Source organism: Gopherus evgoodei, chromosome 2 (genome assembly GCF_007399415.2).
Source record: "Gopherus evgoodei ecotype Sinaloan lineage chromosome 2, rGopEvg1_v1.p, whole genome shotgun sequence".
Taxonomy (NCBI): Eukaryota; Metazoa; Chordata; order Testudines; family Testudinidae; genus Gopherus; species Gopherus evgoodei.
Genome location: NC_044323.1, coordinates 218,788,534 through 218,809,163, shown reverse-complemented (window position 1 = coordinate 218,809,163; position 20,630 = coordinate 218,788,534). Strand labels below are relative to the sequence as shown.

General features: G+C 38.7%; 1 protein-coding gene across 1 annotated transcript; it reads right to left on the bottom strand.

Annotated features, from left to right (window-relative positions):
* Window positions 1-3,653: 3,653 nt before the first annotated feature.
* Window positions 3,654-11,530, bottom strand: LOC115646748 (transthyretin). Its single transcript, XM_030552973.1, has 4 exons — window positions 11,413-11,530; window positions 9,996-10,135; window positions 5,088-5,223; window positions 3,654-3,923 (listed from the first exon to the last, which is right to left on the bottom strand). The coding sequence occupies exons 1-4, from the start codon at window positions 11,479-11,481 to the stop codon at window positions 3,816-3,818; spliced, it is 453 nt and encodes a 150-aa protein (XP_030408833.1). The 5' UTR covers window positions 11,482-11,530; the 3' UTR covers window positions 3,654-3,815.
* Window positions 11,531-20,630: the final 9,100 nt, after the last annotated feature.

The following is a 20,630-nucleotide window of genomic DNA, read 5'->3' as shown; positions in this document are numbered from 1 at the left end:
TGTGGTCTTTGTTTTTAACACATGTATTCAGTCATCAGTTGTTAAACCTGGAGTTGGGTGGATAACTGAATGTGGTTAAGTAAGCACATTTTGTTGTCTGTATGCAGTTGTTATTGTCAAATATGTAGTTATTGGGTGTAGAGCTATAGCAAGTGCAAACATACTGTTTTTCAAGCTTCAGTGTGACTAAGATTTACAAAAACTGGATACATCTGAAACATATTCCATTGAAACAGCGCCAAATGAAAATATTTGACTTATAAGAGTTGTGTAACAAGGGCAGAGTCCAGAAATAAGGGAAATCCAAACAGTTAATTGTTACTGCAGTACTTATGTAATTTATTAATTCACTTGGTATCCATTCTTCTGAACAAGCTCTCGATTTTAAAGAATTTAAACTACAAGGTCACTAACAAATGAACACTGATTTATTTTTTGAGAGGTACTATTTCATTAGCTGCCCATAGAGTCACTGCAATCCCACTAGAACAAAACATATTCAGTCCAACGGACTAATTCATCTGTCTAGACAAATGATTACCCTCCCTGCTTCCCAAAATTCAATTTCTCCATAACTTCAAGTGAATCACACACGATCAGTCTGCATCTTAACCCATGCTGACTTTAGAAGATTTCTTATGAGTTGTTATGTGGATAACTTTTTTAAAAAGGCATGCCTCTGTCTTAGCACTTCCCCTTTTAAGCTCAGGTGAACAGATAGTACTTGATCTATAGAGTGATTTTGTGTTTATTTGGTGTTGTTACTGATGGTGAAATCCTGCAGAGTCTTTTTCCATATGAGGTCTGGATTAAACTAACAAAGTTCCATAGAACTCTAGCTAGAAATCTTCAAATAATCAAGTTTGGGTATAAGTTCACAGTGCCATCAAAGGGGGCCACTTAGGGTACTTTCTTGTTTCAAATAGGGACAACCCTTCTTTCATTTTATCTACTTCCAGCTGAACTTGGCAAGTGCAGAGTTGTTTGAGAAGATTTAAAAATGGCATATGTTAACTGAATTCTGTCAAATGTTTGTATGCATTCAGTATTTTGAACAAAAGTTCACGATAATGAACTTTATAACAAAGTAAAAGAAGCAACGAGAGGCAAAAAGGTATCCTTTAAAAAGTGGAAGTTAAATCCTAGTGAGGAAAATAGAAAGGAGCATAAACTCTGGGAAATGAAGTGTAAACATATAAAATATAATAAGGCCAATAAAGAATTTGAATAACAGCTGGCCAAAGACTCAAAAAGTAATAGCAAATATTTTTAAAGTACATGAGAAGCAAGAAGCCTGCTAAATAACCAGTGGGGCCACTGGACAATCGAGATGCTAAAGCAATGCTCAAGGATGATAAGGCCATGGCATAGAAACTAAATTAATTCTTTGCATCGGTCTTCACAGCTAAGGATGGGAGGGAGATTCCCAAACCTGAGCCATTCTTTTTAGGTGACATTCTGAGGTACTTTCCCAAATTGAGGTGTCATAAGAGGAGGTTTTGGAACAAATTGATAAACTAAACAGTAATAAGTTACCAGAACCAGATTGTATTCACCCAAATGTTCTGAAGGAACTCAAATGTGAAATTGCAGAACTACTAACTGTAGTTTGTAACCTATCATTTAAATCAGCTTCTGTACCAAATGACTGGAGGATAGCTAATGTGACATCAATTTTTTAAAAGGGCTCCAGAGGTGTTCCCAGTAATTACAGGCCAGTAAGCACTGATCTCAGTGCTGGGCAAACTGGCTGAAACTGTAGTAAAGAACAAAATTGTCAGACATGTAGATGAGCATAATTTGCTGGTTTGTGTAAAGGGAAATCGTACCTCACCAATCTACGAGAATTCTTTGAGAGGATGAACAAGCATGTAGACCAGGGGGCTCCAGTGGATATAGTATACATAGCTTTTCAGAAAGCCTTTGACAAGATCCCTCATCAAAGGTTCTTAAGCAAAGTAAGCTGTCATGGGATAAGAGGGAAGGTCCTTTCATAGATTGGTAACTGGTCAAAAGGTAGGAATAAATGGTCAATTTTCAGAATAGAGAGGTAAATAGTGGTGTCCCCCAGGGGTCTATACTGAGATGAGTCCTATTCCATATATTCATAAATGATCTGGAAAAAGGGTAAACAGCGAGATGGCAAAATTTGCAGATGATACAAAACTACTCCAGATAGTAAAATCCCAAGGAGAATGCACAGAGCTACAAGGGGATCTCACGAAACTGGGTGACTGGGCAACAAAATGGCAGATGCAATACAATGTTGATAAATGCAAAGTAATGCACGTTGGAAAACATAATCCCAGCTATACATCTAAAATGATGGGGTCTAAATTTGCCATTACAACTCAAGAAAGATCTTGGAGTCATTGTGCATAGATATCTGAAAACATCCACTCAATGTGCAGCAGCAGTGAAAAAAGCAAACAATGCTGGGAATCATTAAGGAAGGGAAAGATAAGACAGAAAATATCGTATTGCCTCTATATAAATCCATGGTACGTCCACATTCTGAATACTGCATCCAGATGTGGTTGCCCCATCTCAAAAAAAATATATTGGAACTGGAAAATGTTCAGAAAAGGGCAACAAAAATGATTAGGGGTATGGAATGGGTTCCAAATGAGGAGAGATTAATAAGACTGGGATTTTTCAGTTTGGAAAAGAGATGACTAAGGTGGGATATAATAGAGGTCTATAAAATTATGACTGGTGTGGAGAAAGTAAATAAGGAAGTGTTATTTACTCTTCATAACACAAGAACTAGGGTTCACCAAATGAAATTAATAGGCAACAGGTTTAAAACAAACAAAAGGAAGTGTTTTTTCACACAACACATAGTCAACCTGTAGAACTCCATCCAGAGGATGTTGTGAAGGCCAAGACTATAACAGAGTTTAAAAAAGAATTAGATAAATTCATGGAGGATAGGTCCATCAATAGCTATTTACCAAGATGGGCAAGGACGATGTCCTTAGCCTCTGTTTACCAGAAGCTGGGAATGGGTGACAGAGGATGAATCACTTGATGATTACCTGTTCTTTTCATTCCGTCTGGAGCATCTGGCGTAGGCCACTGCCAGAAAACACGATACTCAGCTAGATGGACCTTTGATGTGACCCAGCATGGCTGTTCTTTCTGTTCAATTTGCTTATATGCTATACTTCTTTCCCTTACCTGTCATCTGTCTTTTCTGTTGAGATTATAAACTCTTTAGTGCTGTGATTTGTCTTTTCTGTGTTTTTATAGCACCTAGCACAATGGGGCCCCATTGTCAGTTGGTCTTGTGTCATTGCCATGATACTAATAATAAATAAATATGACTTATTTCATTAGAATTAGTTCAGCTATCTCTGGGTTTTAAGCATGTTTGCTGACAGGTAAATATAGCTCTTGATATTCATTGCATACCATGCAAAAGTTATCTTCTTTCAAACACAAGACACCACAGAATAAGACAATGAATTGATCTGTTTTCTAATAGTGTAGGAAGAGACCCAGTTACAGATTACTGTACCAAGTCAAGGATGATGTGTTCTGAGTGGCCAATCAGTGTTGTTGGGTTTTTTTACACAACATTTCTTTTGCATTTCAACACAAACGTGTTCCTTCTGAACAATGTAAAACATCACTGAGAAAATCACAACTGTTTTTTTCTTTAAACATTTATTGCCTGAGTTTTTAGCCAGGTTACAAAATGATGGACTACTGTAGCAAAAAGGCATGCCATTAGTTATAGGAAATAACCTCCTCCTAAAAACCTATGGTAATTCTATCAATAGAGGATATTTGGGGATGATTTTGGTGTATATTTATTCCTGTGGGTTACTGACTACAGCAGTAGTTGAATAAGAGAAGGGACTGAGAAGAGCAGCAATGGTGTAATGACGATGTCCGGAATCATTAGCAGTAAAAACCACCTGGAAAAGAAAATACTTGTAAGCCTGAAGCACAACATATATGCTCTAAAACTACCTCAGTGTTAGATTCAGTATTAAGTGTTCCCTAGAGTTGTATTTGGGTGATTTCTTTCAGTTACAGGTTTTCTCTTTTATTAACTATGCAAACCTAATAAAGTAGATGCAAGATATTCTAACAGATTAATGCCTTGATAAATCTAAGTATCTATTAGAGGGTTCAGGGCCTAATCCAAAGTTCATTTGAAGTCAGTCGAAAAAGTCTCACTGACTTCACTGGGCTTTGGATTAGGCCCTTACCCCTCTATCCTGTGTGGCGCTCTCAGAAGTCTCAGAAGACGGTGGAAGCATACTCAGTATCTTGCAGGCACAGGCCTTAGTAATATAAAACAAGCTTGTGATTTAAAATGAAATTTGCAATGTATTGTAGATGTTCTCAGAATAGCTGAGTCAGTCTTTTAGGAAATGTGAAGAGAACTCAATGGCAAGCTGCAAATAAGGCTGTTTTTTCCTTTTCCTTATAATTTTATTCCTAGATGTTTGCTGCAGTTTTCTCTGTCACATACTTTAGAAGTGAGCTGGGGAAAAATGCACTTTGAACCTTACAAACAAATGACGTGCAGGCAAAAAATATTGGATAATATGTCTGACTTTCTGTGGCTACACATCAAATTGAAGAGACTTCAGTGATTTCCAGGTTACTGAAACTGGAGTTGCGATTGAAACGAAGAAAATGCCTCTGGTGTAAATAGAGACCTTTTCCAATTTATGTTGATGCCATTCATTATGGGGCCCCAAAGCCTTGCATCCATCCCAGCAAAGATTTCCGTTTTGTATTTCCATATTGCAGAACATTTTAAATCTTTAATGTTTTTGAATAATGCACCAGTTTGGGTCATATTCTCAATTGGGGTGAATGGGAACAGCTCCATTGACTTCAGTGGAGTTTTGCCCATTTACACTAGCAGAGAATTTGGCCCATTAACTTACAATGGAACTCTTTGTATGGATTGCAGCTTTTGTCCAGATGATGATGTATGATATGGTGAAACACTGCAATGCATAAAGCTATTCTTTGTGCATTACAGGAATATGTACTTTTTTTTTTTTGTTAAGCAGATGCTCTGCTGAATATACTAGACATAAGGCATATTCAGGAATACTCACATCAGCATATTCATGGAATGGAGAAAGGCCAAGTCCCTTCCAGTAAGAGCTGGTGTCAAACTCAATCCTGTATACCCCTTCTACAAATTGTTCATCTGTTGTGAGCTCATGGATCTCCCCAAATTCTGTGGTTTTCCTGTGATGATAAATATCCACATAAACACTTTATCTTGACAGTCAGGTGTATAACAGCAGCAGACAGTGTGGAATGTTAAATAGCACATATGTGAAGCCATGTTCTTCGGACCCCAATGAATGGTTCTATTTATCTGAAATAATTCCCTATCTTCTGCCCAGCGTATACTTCCCAGCATCACAGTGCCTATTCTTGCTACCAGCCCAGCCATCTACATCACAAATCAAGCCCAGGCTGCAGAAAACTTTATCATTGCTGCTGCTACAGCATGGATTATGGCTAAGGCCTATTTTAATCTGGTATTTAACTTGCATTTAGTGTGCCCCGGAACTGAAAATTAGCGGCCTAGAAAAAGTCATGATGACAGGAGACATGCTGGTTGCCATGATAAAACTAGGGAAGGAGGAAGACTTTTTTTGAGGGAAAGATCTTTTGACTAATTGTTATAAGCATACGAGGCTAAACATTTTAACTGTGCCTACAAAGCATTTTTACATGACCCTGAAGGTATTTTCTTATGGTCGCATAATAAAAGCTCTATTTGTTATTGAATTACAGTTTGTACAGGTTGAACTGAGGATCAGGGACCCGTTATGCTAGCTGCTGTATAAATGAGTGATGAAGAGAATCCCTGGCCCAAAGAGCTCACCAGCTAGGTTTATGATAAAATACATTAGGTGGCTAAAACAGAAAAGTGGAAAAGAATGGGTAGTCGTGATGTGATCTAGCCAGTATAAGCAATTAGATCTTTTTGAACTAAAATGGTTGTTCAAATGGTAACATAGCTGGTTTCTAGCTCCTGCTCCTCTTCTCTGTTTTTATTGCCAAAATGTCTTTCTATTTTCTACAATTTTTTGGCTTTTCCTCTTGAAATATTTATGAATGAAATAACTTCACAATCTTGTATAATTGCCCGATGTTGTTTGAAGAAAGAATTGGCCTGAAGTCTGAAAAGCTACTAGGACTCACCAGTTTTATTGCCACCTGTGAGAGTGGCTATCTAGGTAGATGAGTGAGAGGTGTGGAAGAGAGGGATAGACAATGAAGGAGCCTAATGATGATCAGAGAAGAAATCAGTTGTATTGTTTCCACTTTCTTCTTCTTTCCACACCTCACCTTCATTTTACTTGTGCGTTTTTGCACCAAATGAATTGCAAAATAGTCTCAATGACAGAGGATTTACTCTAATTACAAAGCAAAGGGATTATATACCTTGGGAGAAAGTCTAGTTCCTTTGAAGTTGATGTAAAAACTCCTTTGGGGGGCCCACAATTTGGTCCACTGGGAATAAACTATATCTAGAGTAAACTGACTCAAAAAAGGTTAATTTATTTAATTTATTATTTTTTTTTAGAAATTGCACCTTGGTTAAAATTCACTGAACAAAAAAAAAATTGAATAATTGGTTAATGCTCATTGGTATTTGCACTTGCAAAAGGAAGAGGATCAGATTCTGAAGAAGTTTGTTGTAGGCAACTATGAGTTTTGAGCATGCAAATTATTTAATCATGTTAGCCTACATATTCTAGCCATGTTTCAGTTAAAGCTAACAATTAAACATAAACCAAAATCTCTTATCAGAACAACCACTGAAAAGTTTGGGTCCAAATTGAATTTAGCAGTTAGACTGTATTGTTATAATACACAGAATCTATATGTCAGATGTGAACAACCCAGAACCTGAGAGTAGATGGAATCCAGATTTAGACTTTGCAATGTGACACCATTTCTAGTTTAGGCCTGATCCAGCAGAAACTGGATTTGGGACTAAAACATTGCAGGGGCATTGGATACAAAGATCATTGGCATAATAGCAATAGAAAGAGGATACAGTGCAAGAGGCTAATGCAGCTACCTGGAGGGAAAGAGAAGGCAAGGCGATAGCAGCTTTCTGAAGCATGTTAGATGAGTTTGGATACTATGGTTCAAGTGTGTGTTGCAGATACCAAAGAGTTAATGACACATGACAGTCATGAAACCAGAAGCAAAAATATTTTATTGCCAATAAATTGTCTATAATAGCCATAAAAATAGAAAATAGTGAGCAAGCCAGCACTGACAAGTGATAAACTAGATGAAATCATTGGTATTTCAAACTTCAGTGCCTTTTGCTATACTGCTTTGTTTGCTAATGTCTTACTTAAATTGTTAACATCGTGATTGTTACAATCTTTGGGAAAAGCAGCTGTTTACTTACAAATAGTGTAATTTTCTGAGGGAGGGATTTTAAAAAGCTCTCAACTTCAACTTCAGAATTAGACCAATGCTGAGTTCTTTTGAAAATCCCACCTTGAGTATACATCTAGTAGCATTTATACCATTCTAGAGCTTCAGGGAATTTTGCATCAAGCAAGCTGCTCCCAGTCCTATAGCCAAGTGTATGTTAGTAGTACCAGAAAAAAAAATCCTTAAGGACTTGATGTTGTGCTCATAAAAGTCAATAGCAAAACTCCTAGCGGACTTCAATGATGCAGAAGTTTGTCCTAAATTAGGCCCTGCAACAGGAGAGTTGCCAATATCTGTGAGTATAGATTGTGTTTAGAATGAAACTCTCCATCCTCTCTTGGCTCTCCATCTGATGAAGAAGCAAAAACATAGCATGTGGGCCTTCTTCAGCCATGTGATAGAGGAGAGACCACTTTCAAATTAAGGGTTGAATTAAAAAAAAGTCTTTGTTGCACAGTGAAAAACAGCAATTGTTTGTCTAGGGGTATGGCCACATGAGTTGCAATCACACCCCATGAGTCCAACATTTATAACACAAATATAATCAAAGAGGAAGCCTGGTTACAACCTGGTTGTCCCCTGGTCTGGTTACAAGCATGGTTCCAATGTTCCTTGTAGTCTGGACCATAACCATATTTCATTATCAGACTAGAGCTAGACCAGTCTGTGCAACAAACCGGAACAATTTTGTAACTGGATTAGGTGGCTGCTGAGCTGTAACCATGTTCCCTGACATAGCAGCATTTATTATTATTAATCATTGTAGTGGTATAGTTCCTCAAGGCCTCAGTCAACAGATTGTAAACAAAACCTCTGTGAGTGTGAAACTGATTTATACTGCTAAAATATATGATAGGGGCTGTATTTGCAAAAGTATGTCTAGGTCAAAGACAGTCAAGTGAAGAGTTAAATAGTTATCTGACTCCCAATCCCCTGAACAATTAGACCATACTTCTTTCTCAAACAGTTCTGCAAGCCCAGTGGTTATAAAATGTGTCCCAAAATTTGTCAGCTGATCAAACAAGTAGCGTGTTTGAAAGTAGCATGGTGTTAGCCACGTATCCAGGGAAGAATTAACACCATGCCATTCAGGTCATGGAATAGAGGAAGGAATACAGTTTAGTGGACTTTCTACAAAAACACTAGATTATAATTCTTACTCCTACTCTCCCAGGCAAAATTTTCCAAAATTATGTGTCTAAAGCTAGTCTCCTAAATTCATATTTAGATGCTTAAAAAAGAGTGACTTGATTTTCAGTGGTACTGAACACCTGTAGTTTCCATTGACTTCAGTGGAAGCTACTGGCTCATAAAAACTGCAGGATATATCCCCAAATGGCAATAAAGAACAATGTTACAGTCTAAACTGTTCTATCACGCAGTTAAGGGAATATAGTATTTATCTTCTTCCTCTGCAGACTGAATATAAAAACATTATGTATGCTTTAAAAAACTACTCACATATTTTTAAAAGAATATAGTTTTCCTAATGATGGCAGAAAAGCATACTGTGGTTTTTACAGATCAATAGACTTAGCCCATCATCCTGTATAAGAAGCTTGGCAAAAATATTAAGTTTTATACAGGATTTCGCTCTTTAAATCCATTCTGAATGCTGCTTGTTCCTAGATTAGCTTTAGGAAATGTCTGCAGATCAGTTCAGTTATGTTGTACAGTACAAACGGGGCTTGTTTGTGAAATACCTAGAGACAGAGGCAAGCAAAGGTCTCAGTGCTGCAGACAGAAGTAAATAGTGTCTCAAAATCTTTAGCAAAAGATATTAAGGAAGGTCTATTGACTAGGGTGCTCATTTGGGATAACTGGCTTCTTGTGTGTACTTGGGCTAGTCACTTAATCTCTCTGTGTCTCAGATCACTGTCTATAAAATTGGAATAATAGTACTTCCCAACCTCACAGGGGTGTTTTGAGGATAAGTACATTAACGGTTGTGAGCTGCTCAGATACCACACTAATAGGTGCAATATAAGTGCCATAAATAGAAATACACAAACATACATTGTGGACCCTCTTCTGCTCTTGGTTACCCCAGTGTAACGTTGTCCAAGGAGTTTCTCCTGACTTACACTTGTGTAAGTAAAAGCAGTAGGAAAGGGCATTTTTTGTGTGCATGTTTAGGGCTTTCTAACAAAGTTTAGTGCCTGGATTATTCCTCTACAAATAAAGCTCTGGACCTACCGTATATCAAGATGGGTACCCTGAATTATATAGAAGGTCGGGTGCACAGGTTATTGGTTTTTTTTAAACATAGGTACTACAGCACCTTTTGAAAACTTGGAGAAAAATTTAAAATATTCCCTCACTAAGGTAAAATGAACAACTTGAAGTAATTCTCCCTACGAGTGTATATTCTCACCATGGGTCTCATCCCAATGAACTCAGTGGGCTTCGGATCAGGCCCCATACGCTTTTTAACAAAGTAAGAGGGACAAGCTACAAAATAAATTGATCTTCCAGTCAGAATCCCCTTTTTATCTCATTTTGTTCTTCAAGACATCTTGAAAGTTTCATAGCACAACATAACTTACCCAGTAGCAAAGTCCTGCCAGTTTCCATCTGCAGCCTTTTTAAACACTTTAACTGCTACGTTGGCAGCTGGACTTCCTCTAACTGCATCCAGAACTTTCACCATAAGAGGGCACTTGGAATCAACAGACCCATGGGAAACCTTGAGAAAGTAGAAAAGCTTTTTGTAGTGCAGCAAATTATATAGGGCATGTTCAACATGCCTGTTAGAAATCTTCTTCCAAAGAGCAGATGAGCGACACTTGCCGTGTTTAATGACCACATGAGGGCACATTCCAAGCAAAGTGGTATTTTAAACACAATATAGTTCACAAACAGATGTTTCTCATGCCAGAATAATCTTAGATTGGGTACATTGTACTACTTCCAGGAAAGCTTGCATAATAAATAAGTAGATATAGTTTAAGGTAATAGCTCTGGAAAACAACATGCTAATTAAGGATGTATCTTTAAATGAGGTCAGAGGAAGAACAAGAAAATAATGAATGAGTATCCATTCAGACCAATCACCACTGCCTCTGCTTTCGATAAACAGCATCATTGCCTTAGAACAGGGGTAGGCAACCTATGGCACGTATGCCAAAGGCGGCACACAAGCTGATTTTTAGTGGCACTCACACTGCCCAGGTCCTGGCCACCGGTCCGGGGGGCTCTGCATTTTAATTTAATTTTAAATGAAGCATCTTAAGCATTTTAAAAAAACGTATTTACTTTACATACAATAGTTTAGTTATATATTATAGACTTATAGAAAGAGACCTTCTAAAAATGTTAATGTATTACTGGCACGTGAAACCTTAAATCAGAGTGAATAAATGAAGACTTGGCACACCACTTCTGAAAGGTTGCCAACCCCTGCCTTAGAAATATCCCTTAGGCTGGGAAGAAATTAGCTTCTCCAACTTTGCTACACTGTGGTTTAATTCTTAGTAATGCTTCAGTAGCATCTCCCATCTGAGAATCTTGCAGTGTTTTATAAAGAGTAAACAATTAAGCCTCACGACACTCTTGTGAGGAAGGTAAAATTATCCCCATTTTACAGATATAGAAATTGAATCACAGAGAATCAAAGGGACTTGACTAACATCACTGTCAGAAGCAGGAATAGAGCCCAAATCTTCTAGATCCCAGCCCCTTACTTTAACCAGAAGACCTCACTGAAGCAAGTGAACCCCAAGACCTTTGAAATAATAGATGGCTGAATCCCAAAATTGACTTTATTTTAAATATTACTGCACATTTTGAAGGAAATGCATGGGAAAAGTGGCAGTACCAGACCATTGTAGCATAGCAATGGCTGCAGGAATTGGTTTTAGGCTAGTAATGCATACAGTATAAAATACATGTGTGCGCCTGTATTCAGAGAGTTTACGCTATTTGCAATCACTTTAATTTCCCCTTCAGTGCCAAAATACTTACCAGTGGTGCAGCTTCAGAAAGAAATACCAGTCCAGCTAAGAAAACGAGAAGCACAGAATGAAAGGCCATTCTGTTTGCTGTTAGTGAGCCTCTGCACCAGCAGCTAGAAGCTGATGGGATTTGGGATTTTATACCCAAGCCTACCACAAAACAGGCTGCTTATCTGATGCCCATATGACTTCAAACCTGCTGATTCTGATTATTTACTTAGTAAACAATCCAATCCTGCAGTCATTCCATACATGGAACTGCCACTGAAGTCAATGGGACTTTTGCATGTGGAAGGACTGCAGGATCATTGGAGCTAAGCGAATAAGTAACCCACACAAACATGAACCTTGCCTGGGGAGATTAGGCTGTTAGTATACCCTCTGTAAAATAATACAAGTAATTTGTTTTTCTCTGGCTGTGTAACTGGTTATAGCAGGCCCTAGTTCCCTTGCTGTTTTATTGGGAGAAATCCTCATATATTCAGTCTTATTCCTTGTCTACTCCCATGCAGGTTTTTACGTGTAATGTTTTTGAGGACCAGCTTTCCAGTCAGAGTGATATTGTCTTTCATAACACAGTATAGGTGGAATATGATAAAACGCTGCACAATACACAAAAAAATACTATGGTGAAATCCTGGTCCCATTGAAGGCAATGGCCAAGTTCCCATTGACTTTAATGGGATCAGGATTTCACTCCTGGTTATTTAATGGCATATCTTTGTGAACTTAACTCACACAAGAAATGGCAAATGACAGTGCTAATAACAAATTATTTTTGTTTTTTCTGTGCACCTGTCACTATTTTCTTTTTATCTTGGCATGGCAGAGTGGTTTCTATCTTAACTGAAAATGTGAGTAGGATAGTTCTTGCCTCATTTTCAAAATCTAAAAACTAGGCGTGAATTTTGAGGAGGAAGTACATTTAGCTTTTAGGAATTGATCCTGCATCATTAGGGTGTTGGGAGTTTTGCAATTGACTTGAATTAGATCATGATCAAGCCTTTAGAGAGAAGTTTTAAAGGACAAAGTGATACAACTGGTCTAATTTTTCCACTCCCTTGCGTAGTCATTTACACATGTGCAAAGTTATTGTTGGTTTAAAAAAAACATATTACAGAGACCTAGCAGGGTCCCTTAGGTGCTAATGCTGTACAGACATTGAAGCAGACACAATCCTGCCCCATAAAAATTGCTATGGCAGCATGTCTACACCAACTTTGCCATATAAAATGACCACACAAGGTGTAGGCAGTTGAGAATCAGGGCTCAGTTTCCTTGCATGCCGCGGTAGTTAGTCACATCTTGTAATGAAATTCTGCTGTCATATTGACATGGCAAATCTTTCCTTCACGTATGAGAATCCCTCTCTAGCAGTAGACTTTCTGCACATGGAGGAGAATCAGAGATCTGCCCTGTGTATCTTCAAGCAGCATTTGCATTATCTCTTAAGACTCTCTGTAGGAATGTTAATGGATTAAAACAGAAAATGGTCCCATTTTCAGCAAAATGTCACCATGGCCATAATATTGGCCACCTCTAGAAAGTATTTATTTAGCTTCACATGAGATTTCTCTGTGTTGGATACTGAATTAGAAGAAGCAAACTTTCTTGACTTCTTGCGAGATTTTAGCTTCACAAGATTATCTATAGGAATAGCATATTTCAGCATCTAGTATTATGTACTTTATTTTCATTCAAAATAACATTGTCCTTTTGGCAGGGTGGTCAGTAGGGATGGGTACAGAGATATGGAAATACTCTGCCTCTCAGCCTAAATATCAAACCAATCTCTCCTTCTTCTTTCCTTTCGATTTTTTCAAGATGGTCTGAATTATATCTTCAATTCTGTGAGTTCTAGGGCATCTCTGGAATCAGTAGGAAGGTAATGAACTCTGGGGCTCTTCTATCCCAAGGAACCTTGGAGCATATGAAATTTAAATTGAATGACCGTATGCCACTGCAGGCATTGCCAGACAAGGGCTGTCCCTCCACTGAAGGTAAAAGGTATAGAAAGTATCAGGGAACAGAAAATAAGTGGCTAGGGGCCTGTTGGAATTGGAGCACTGGACAAGAGAGGTCTGTTTGGAGTCAGGAGACTTGATAGGAGTTAGATAAAGGTAGGGGGTTCTGGCTGGCTCAGCAAGAGACTAGGTTGGATACAGAAGAATGTGGTTATGAAAACATGTGGATAATCCTCAAATATGCCAACCCTTTAGGACTTAGCTGGATGCCAAATTGTTTAAAGTTCACCAGCTGCTAGTTAAAATTAATCCATATTTTTAATGAAAGAATGCTACCTATTTGGAAGCATTACAGTGTTCAAGTCAAGAACAAACATGTCCTGTTAATTCTCTTGTTTACGTCAAAGCTGTTTTCCAGATGCTATACGCCTCTCTCTCTCTCACACACACACACACACCCCTCTTTCACTAGTAACCTCTTTGCTTTCTATTGTATTTACATCTATTTTGTATTTAATTAGAAAACCAAGTACTTTTACATGAATAATTGATTGGAATGACCATTACAATTACTGTATTTGAACATTTGACTTTGGCCACCACAAAACTGCAACCTTCTCCTGGTATGATTGAACATCTCTTATCTGAGGGAAAATAGACATTAGAATTTGTCATGTAGTAATCTGAATAGCTTTCCACAATGAGTTTCCCAAAGAGTTCATGAATTTGTAGGCTTTATACAAATTTTAATCATTTATCTATTCTGAAAGGCATGGATGGATTCTATTTTGTTACTATGGAATAACATCACAGTGAACTGTATTTGGGAGATAACCTAAGGTTTACTTCTAAGACTAGTATGCCTACACCTTTAAGGGAGGGTGGGGGGACAGTTAGTTTCCCTTGAAATCTAGAAGAATGAACATCAGCACTGGGTGTCAAGAGTTCTAAACACAGCTTTGACATTGACTTGCTATGTAGTCTTTGGCAAATCAGTGAGAACTTGATCTAATGTCAAGTGAAGTCAATGAGAGTGTTTCCATTGACTTCAGTGAGTGTTGAATTGGCTTTTAATGTCTGTGCCACAGTTACCACATCTTTATAACTGGGGATATTACTTTCCTTCCTTTCAGAGGTGTCGAGGGTTAATATTTGCATAGTGCTTTAAATATGTAAACTGTTTAAATGTTAATGGGACACTTAGCTCCGAGTTAATGAGCATAAATGTATTTACAATTTACAAGACATTTTTCTTAAGTTAATATTTTGATTGAGTGAAGGGGAGGGAAATACTTGTTGTTTGCATGTAGTTAATAAATATATATTTATCTTGTGTATTAAGTGAGTTTCAAAAAGACAGAAGGTTAAAAGTGCTACCAGAAGGATTTAGAACTAATGAAAACATTTAAGTTGTATTCCCTTTAACAAGCATAAAGTCAAATTCAGGTTATTTACTCATGTCTATAAGTTTCTGAGATGGAACCCAAACCCTATAAAAGGAACATCCAAATAGTGAATTTTTGCTGTGGTGCTTTTGTAATTTATGAATGCATTTGGTACCAATTCATCTGAGTAAGCTCTCACTTTGAAGAGTTTAAACTCTGAGGTCACTGGGCAAATGAGCACCATGGTTTCTGAGAGATACTATTTTGTTAGCTACCTGTGTAGTTCCTGCAATCCCACTAAAACAAAACTTCTGTTTTTACTTTAATACATTCAAGCCAAGAGGCTAATCCATCAGCCCAGATAAATGACTGCCAAAAAACCAACAACCCCAAAATCAGTTTATACACAACTTTGAATCACACAGAGACAGAGATGAAATCTGTCTTAACCACTCTTAACCTCTCTATATTACTGAGAATTGGCTTGTGCTGTCAAGAAGATCAGTATTTTTAAAGGTCAACTTTTCTTAGCATGGTTTGAGTTATGAAGTTATTTTGTCCTACTTGCTGTGGTAGTGAGTGATATAAAATCCTGCAACATGATGGAAAGTTTTTCTTCAGGAAAAAAACAGAACTCACAAATTTCACAGGGTGCAGGATAGAAACTTGAAAGAGACAGTGTGGGGCACTGCTTTATAAAAAGAACAAAATATCTCATAAACTGCAGAAAAAACTAGTATATTTTCATTGAAATATGTTGTTTGGTCTGATTTTGATCTAATTATATTATCTATATAACCTGTACTTTAACTGGTGGTGGTCTCACTGAATACCTATCCCTAGCCACTATTATCATTAACTCAGTCTGTAGGGCCAGATTATGATCTTTTTAGGTTGTGCATATGTTTGCTGTGAATCCTGTGTCAGCTATCACAGATGTGTACTTTGCTCAGTATCTTGCTGTTTAAGATTGTTAAATGCTTAGTCAAATGATCACAGGCACTTTATTCTGGTACCTAATACAAATAGACATGTGGAAATACTTTTTTCATCCCTAGTACTCAGTTCTAGCATTGTATTATAATTTGCTTGGAAGTTTCTTCTACCTTTATAAAACATGCTGTTGAAAAACTGTAATTTTTTAAATCAAGATTGCATTTTTTAAAAAAAGATTATATGTTCTAGTTTGAAAGGAATTATTTGGGAAAAATTCTATGTCTGTGCTATACAAGAGGCCAGACTAGATGATCAGAATGGTCCCTTCTGGCCTTAGAATCTAGGAATCTATGAAATTATATTTACACCTCTCATTTGAGTGGGTTCAGTATGTTATATGTTACTATTTGGATTCATCTCAGTGTGTCGTCTTGGCCTGAGAGTCCTGGCAATAAAAGAAATTTGAGAGTTATTAGTCTACAGACCCCCTGCTACTCTCCTAGACTCCTGTCTCAATGAATTGTTGTTGGGAGTAGCACTGGAGTCCTCAGTACTCTGGGTGACTTCCTTGTGTGTGTCAGTGACCATTCTTGCATGTGTTCTTGGGATAGCATGGCCTGTCATAATCATGGAATTACTGTACTTCAGGTATTTGGGGCTCAACTCATTCAGGTAAGCTTACGCTGGATCTTATCTTCTGGGAGGGAATCAAGATTGGGTACATGAAGATAAGGCCTTACGCTTGGGGAGATGATCACTTCCTGCAAGAAGAGATAGGGCCTATCCCCACTCTTATCTAGGTGGAGAACCTGTTTGAATGGTCATCCTCCCTAAGAGGCTGCTGGATTGAGATGGTTTCCACATGTCTGAGGTATCATCTTGCTCAGGAGCTGCACACCACGAGGATGTTTTAGTGGAGTATCATGTCAGCCATTTATAAATGAATATCAGTCATTTTGTAATGCTATATATGTGTTTGCTCACTGCTCAATTTGAGCTGTGATGATACAACACAGACCATTGTCTGTCTTGTTTCATTAATTGGCTCAGTGCTTCTGGCCACGGGTTTCTGGAATTCTATCTCACCTCTGCATTAGTAAGCACAGTGTCTCAGCTCCTATACAGCAAGATTTCATCAAGTACATTGTTTGAATTAATTGGTTTCCATTTTCTGTCACCCATCCCCAGTCACTACAGTTACTGTCCCACAGCTTAGTAATTATGGGTAATGCATATACACACATGTGAAGAATGTGGTCACACATCTTTGTCTTTCTCTTTTTATTATTTGCCCCAATGCCAGGTTCCGGCCAAGGAATTTTAAGAAATGCTGTGCGACACATTCTGTCTCATATACACCGCTTCCAATAGGTACAAGGGCCTGACCTGACTTCAGTGGGTTTTGGATCAGGCTCCAAATTCATTAACTGAATTCACTGGGTCCACATAGATAAGTGCATTTGTGCATGCACATAAATGTGAGCTTGATCAAAACCTTGCTCATGCATGCAAAGCAAAGGGGGCTGCATATGGTTGAATGTATCCTGATTTAGAATTCAATAAAATCTTCAGGATTTTTCTCTTTCTGTTTTTGGGGTCTGCCCAGTGTTCAGTATGGTATAGAAACAGACCACTGCTATAGACTACAGACCATGCAGAGACACAGCACGTAGCAGGAGATAACAAAGTAGCTGCAAAGTATATGGTTGAACAGCCACAATTCTTAGTCTAGAGCAGCTGAACCAAAAGCCTCCACTGAAATGCCATCAGGCTTTGCCAAAACAGAGGTGGTGAAAGCCAGGGGCTTACTCAGTAATTGACTCCAGAGAACCTCAGCAGTGAAACATGTTAGCAGCAACATCCCAAACTCTTTCCAGACAGGTAGAAAATGCAGGAGCCAAGGCCCCTTCTTAGGACACCTAGGCTTTGCAACTCGCATTGTTTCCTGCAAATGAGGGAAAGCAAGCTAGTTTTGGGCTAACTGGGACAAATATCATTTATTGACCAGCCCTGAGCAAAACAAACAGAGCTAGCAGGTGTTTAACTGGCCATTGTGGTTTAGGATAGTGTTGTGACTATGAAAATGAGGCCAGCTGTATTTTTTTGCACATACAGACCCATCCTCCACTAACATGTATTCTGTGAAAAGTGCTGCCCGCCTAGAGCTGGGCACAAAACTGCAATCACAAATTGCCACTTTAATTGGCTGAGCAAGAGCTATATTTTAATAAACCTTCTGTGCTTATAAACCCATTACCAGCATCTCAACTTGTCGGAAGACTGGATTCTAGTGTCTGGGTTATAGGAGTGGAGATTTCTTGAATATTTCAGTGTGGTGTTTTCTAGGTGGAAAACATTCATTTGAAGCCATCTTTAGATTAGCTGGTTGATTTGGGGAGTTTATCACAGGAAAAAATATATACCCTGCTCTAACTGCATAATTCAACTCAGCCCTGTCCATAGAACTGTCTGCTTCCATAATAGTTCCAGATGATATAGACATAAAAACACTTGCATGTACAGGGTGCTTACTGCTGCTAGTGTTATGAGTTTCCCTGCTTTTAGTTTTTCAGGAAGAATATATCATATCTTTGTGTTTTTACAGCACCTAGCACAGTAGGGCCCCATTCCTGATTGGGCCAGCTGAGTAGAATCGCAAAATAAATATTGGAGCTCTCCTGCCATGTGGGCATGCATTCCCAGATCCAGCACTGAAGCAACACACCTACTTGAACTTTGTGTTTTTTAAGACAGCTGCAAACAGCACAGCCCCCCTACCTCCCTGGCCCTCTCTTCGATCATGTGGAACAGAGAACCCCAGCTGGTATGAGCTGGGCAAATAATTGACCTACAGCAGCATCCAGTCAGTTCTCTGTTATGCATGCAGAGTAAGGCCCTTCATCCTTATTCACATCATGGTGATCACTTCATTGGTCACTGACTGCATTCAACAGCATGGAGGACAGAGTCACTTCATTGGTCACTGACTGCATTCAACAGCATGAAGGACAGAGTTACACTCAGATGACACTCTGCCCCTGAGTAAAGACCACAATTGCAGGCAATGTGATCAATAACAACTGGGGAGAAGCGGTTGATATATATCCTGACTTTAGTAACGTATTGCATGACCTTCTCATAAGCAGACTAGGGAAGTACAACCTAGATGGAGCTACTATAAGGTGGGTGTATAACTAGTTGGAAAACCTTTCCCAGAGAGTAGTTATTAGTGGTTCTCTGTCAAGGTGGAAGAGCATAATGAGTGGGGTCCCACAGGGATCAGTTCTGGGTCCAGTTCTGTTCAATATCTTCATCAATGATTTAGATAATGGCATAGAAAGCACACATAAAGTTTGCAGACAATACCAAGCTGGGAGGGGTTGTAAGTGCTCTGGAGGACAGGGATACAATTCAAAATGAACTGGACAAACTGGAGAAATGGTCTGAAGTAAATAGGATGAAATTCAATATGGACAAATGCAATGCACGCAACTTGGGAAATGACTGCCTAGGAAGGAGAACTGTGGAAAGGGATCTGGAAATCATAGTGGATCACAAGCTAAATATGGGTCAACAGTGCAACGCTGTTGCAAAAAAGCAAACATTCTGTTATGTATGAGGAGTGTTGTGAGCAAGACAGAAGAATTAAGTCTTCTGCTCTACTCTGCACTGGTGAGGCCTCAGCTGGAATATTGTGTCCACTTCTAGGTGCCACATTTCAGGAAAGATGTGGACAAATTGGAGAAAATCCAGAGAAGAGGTACAAAAATGATTAAAGAAAACATGGCCTCTGAGGGGAGATTGAAAAAAATGGGTTTGTTTAGTCTGGGGAACAGAAGACTGAGGGGGAAATGATAACAGTTTTCAAGTACACATAACTAGAGGGAGGAAGAGAGAGAGCTCAGTGGTTGACCATTGGCTGCTAAACCTAGCATTGTGACTTCAGTCCTTCAGAGGGCATTTAGGGATCTGGAGCAAAAATCTGTCTGGGGCTTGGCCTTATCTTAAGCAGGCAGTTAGACTAGATGATCTTCTGAGGTCCCTTCCAACCTGAGATTCTATGAAAATGTTGTTACAAGGAGGATGGAAAAAAATTGTTCCCCTTAACACTGAGCAATGTGCTTAAATTGCAAGCAAGGGTGTTTAAGTTGGACATTAGGAAAACCTTCTGTCAGGAAAATAAACACTGGAATAAATTGCCTAAGGAGGCTCTGGAAATTTTTGTCAATGGAGATTTTAAAGAGCAGGTTATACTAACACATGCAAGGATGGTCTAGATAATATTTAGTCTGCCATGAATGCAGGGACTGGACTAGATAACCTCTCAAGGACCCTTCCAGTCCTATGATTTTATGAATATAAGGTTGGTTGTGAGTGGTGCATTTGTTATGAATAAATGGCAGTGTCACAAGGAGCTTTAGATCCCCTTTCCTCACCATGCATGGGCTGCCTACCATTGCAGACCCTGAACTCTCCTGAAAGCCGAGTCTGCTTTTTGCTAACTTCTTTTCAGGCACAAGGCACCCGAAAAGTAGTGGTGAGAAGGCAGGGGCCATGGGCTGCATACACCCCCTTCACACTAGTCAGCACCATGTAGGGTGCGTACAGCACAGCCTCCTAAAGACAGGCTGTGAGATGTCATGCTACCACTATGTACTGAAACCAAGTTGCTCAGAGAGGTCTTGTCCTTCCAGTGCTCCTGCTAGGGTAATGCAGCTTTGCACTGCCCCTTGTCAGGTCTGTGCTAAAAAGCACAGTGTGGCACATAATTGGAAATTATAGCCCTTATAAGTAAGAGCATTGTAAGAGTGTAAATTGGCATCAATTTTTGAATGAGTTTTTTATATCAGTAGCTGCACTGTGTAATACTGTATTCATTGTAGAGAGAATTTTAGCATGAATTTTCACTTACACTCCAATATTTTTCAAGTCAGACTTAGCAG

What these genes read in the sequence shown, in the direction of transcription:
- LOC115646748 (XM_030552973.1), bottom strand. Translation starts at nt 11,481, where the DNA reads ATGGCCTTTCATTCTGTGCTTCTCGTTTTCTTAGCTGGACTGGTATTT. An exon ending in TTTCTGAAGCTGCACCACTG is followed by an intron (nt 10,136 to 11,412) that starts GTAAGTATTTTG and finishes TACTTTCTCAAG; the next exon opens with GTTTCCCATGGGTCTGTTGA. An exon ending in TGGCAGGACTTTGCTACTGG is followed by an intron (nt 5,224 to 9,995) that starts GTAAGTTATGTT and finishes TTATCATCACAG; the next exon opens with GAAAACCACAGAATTTGGGG.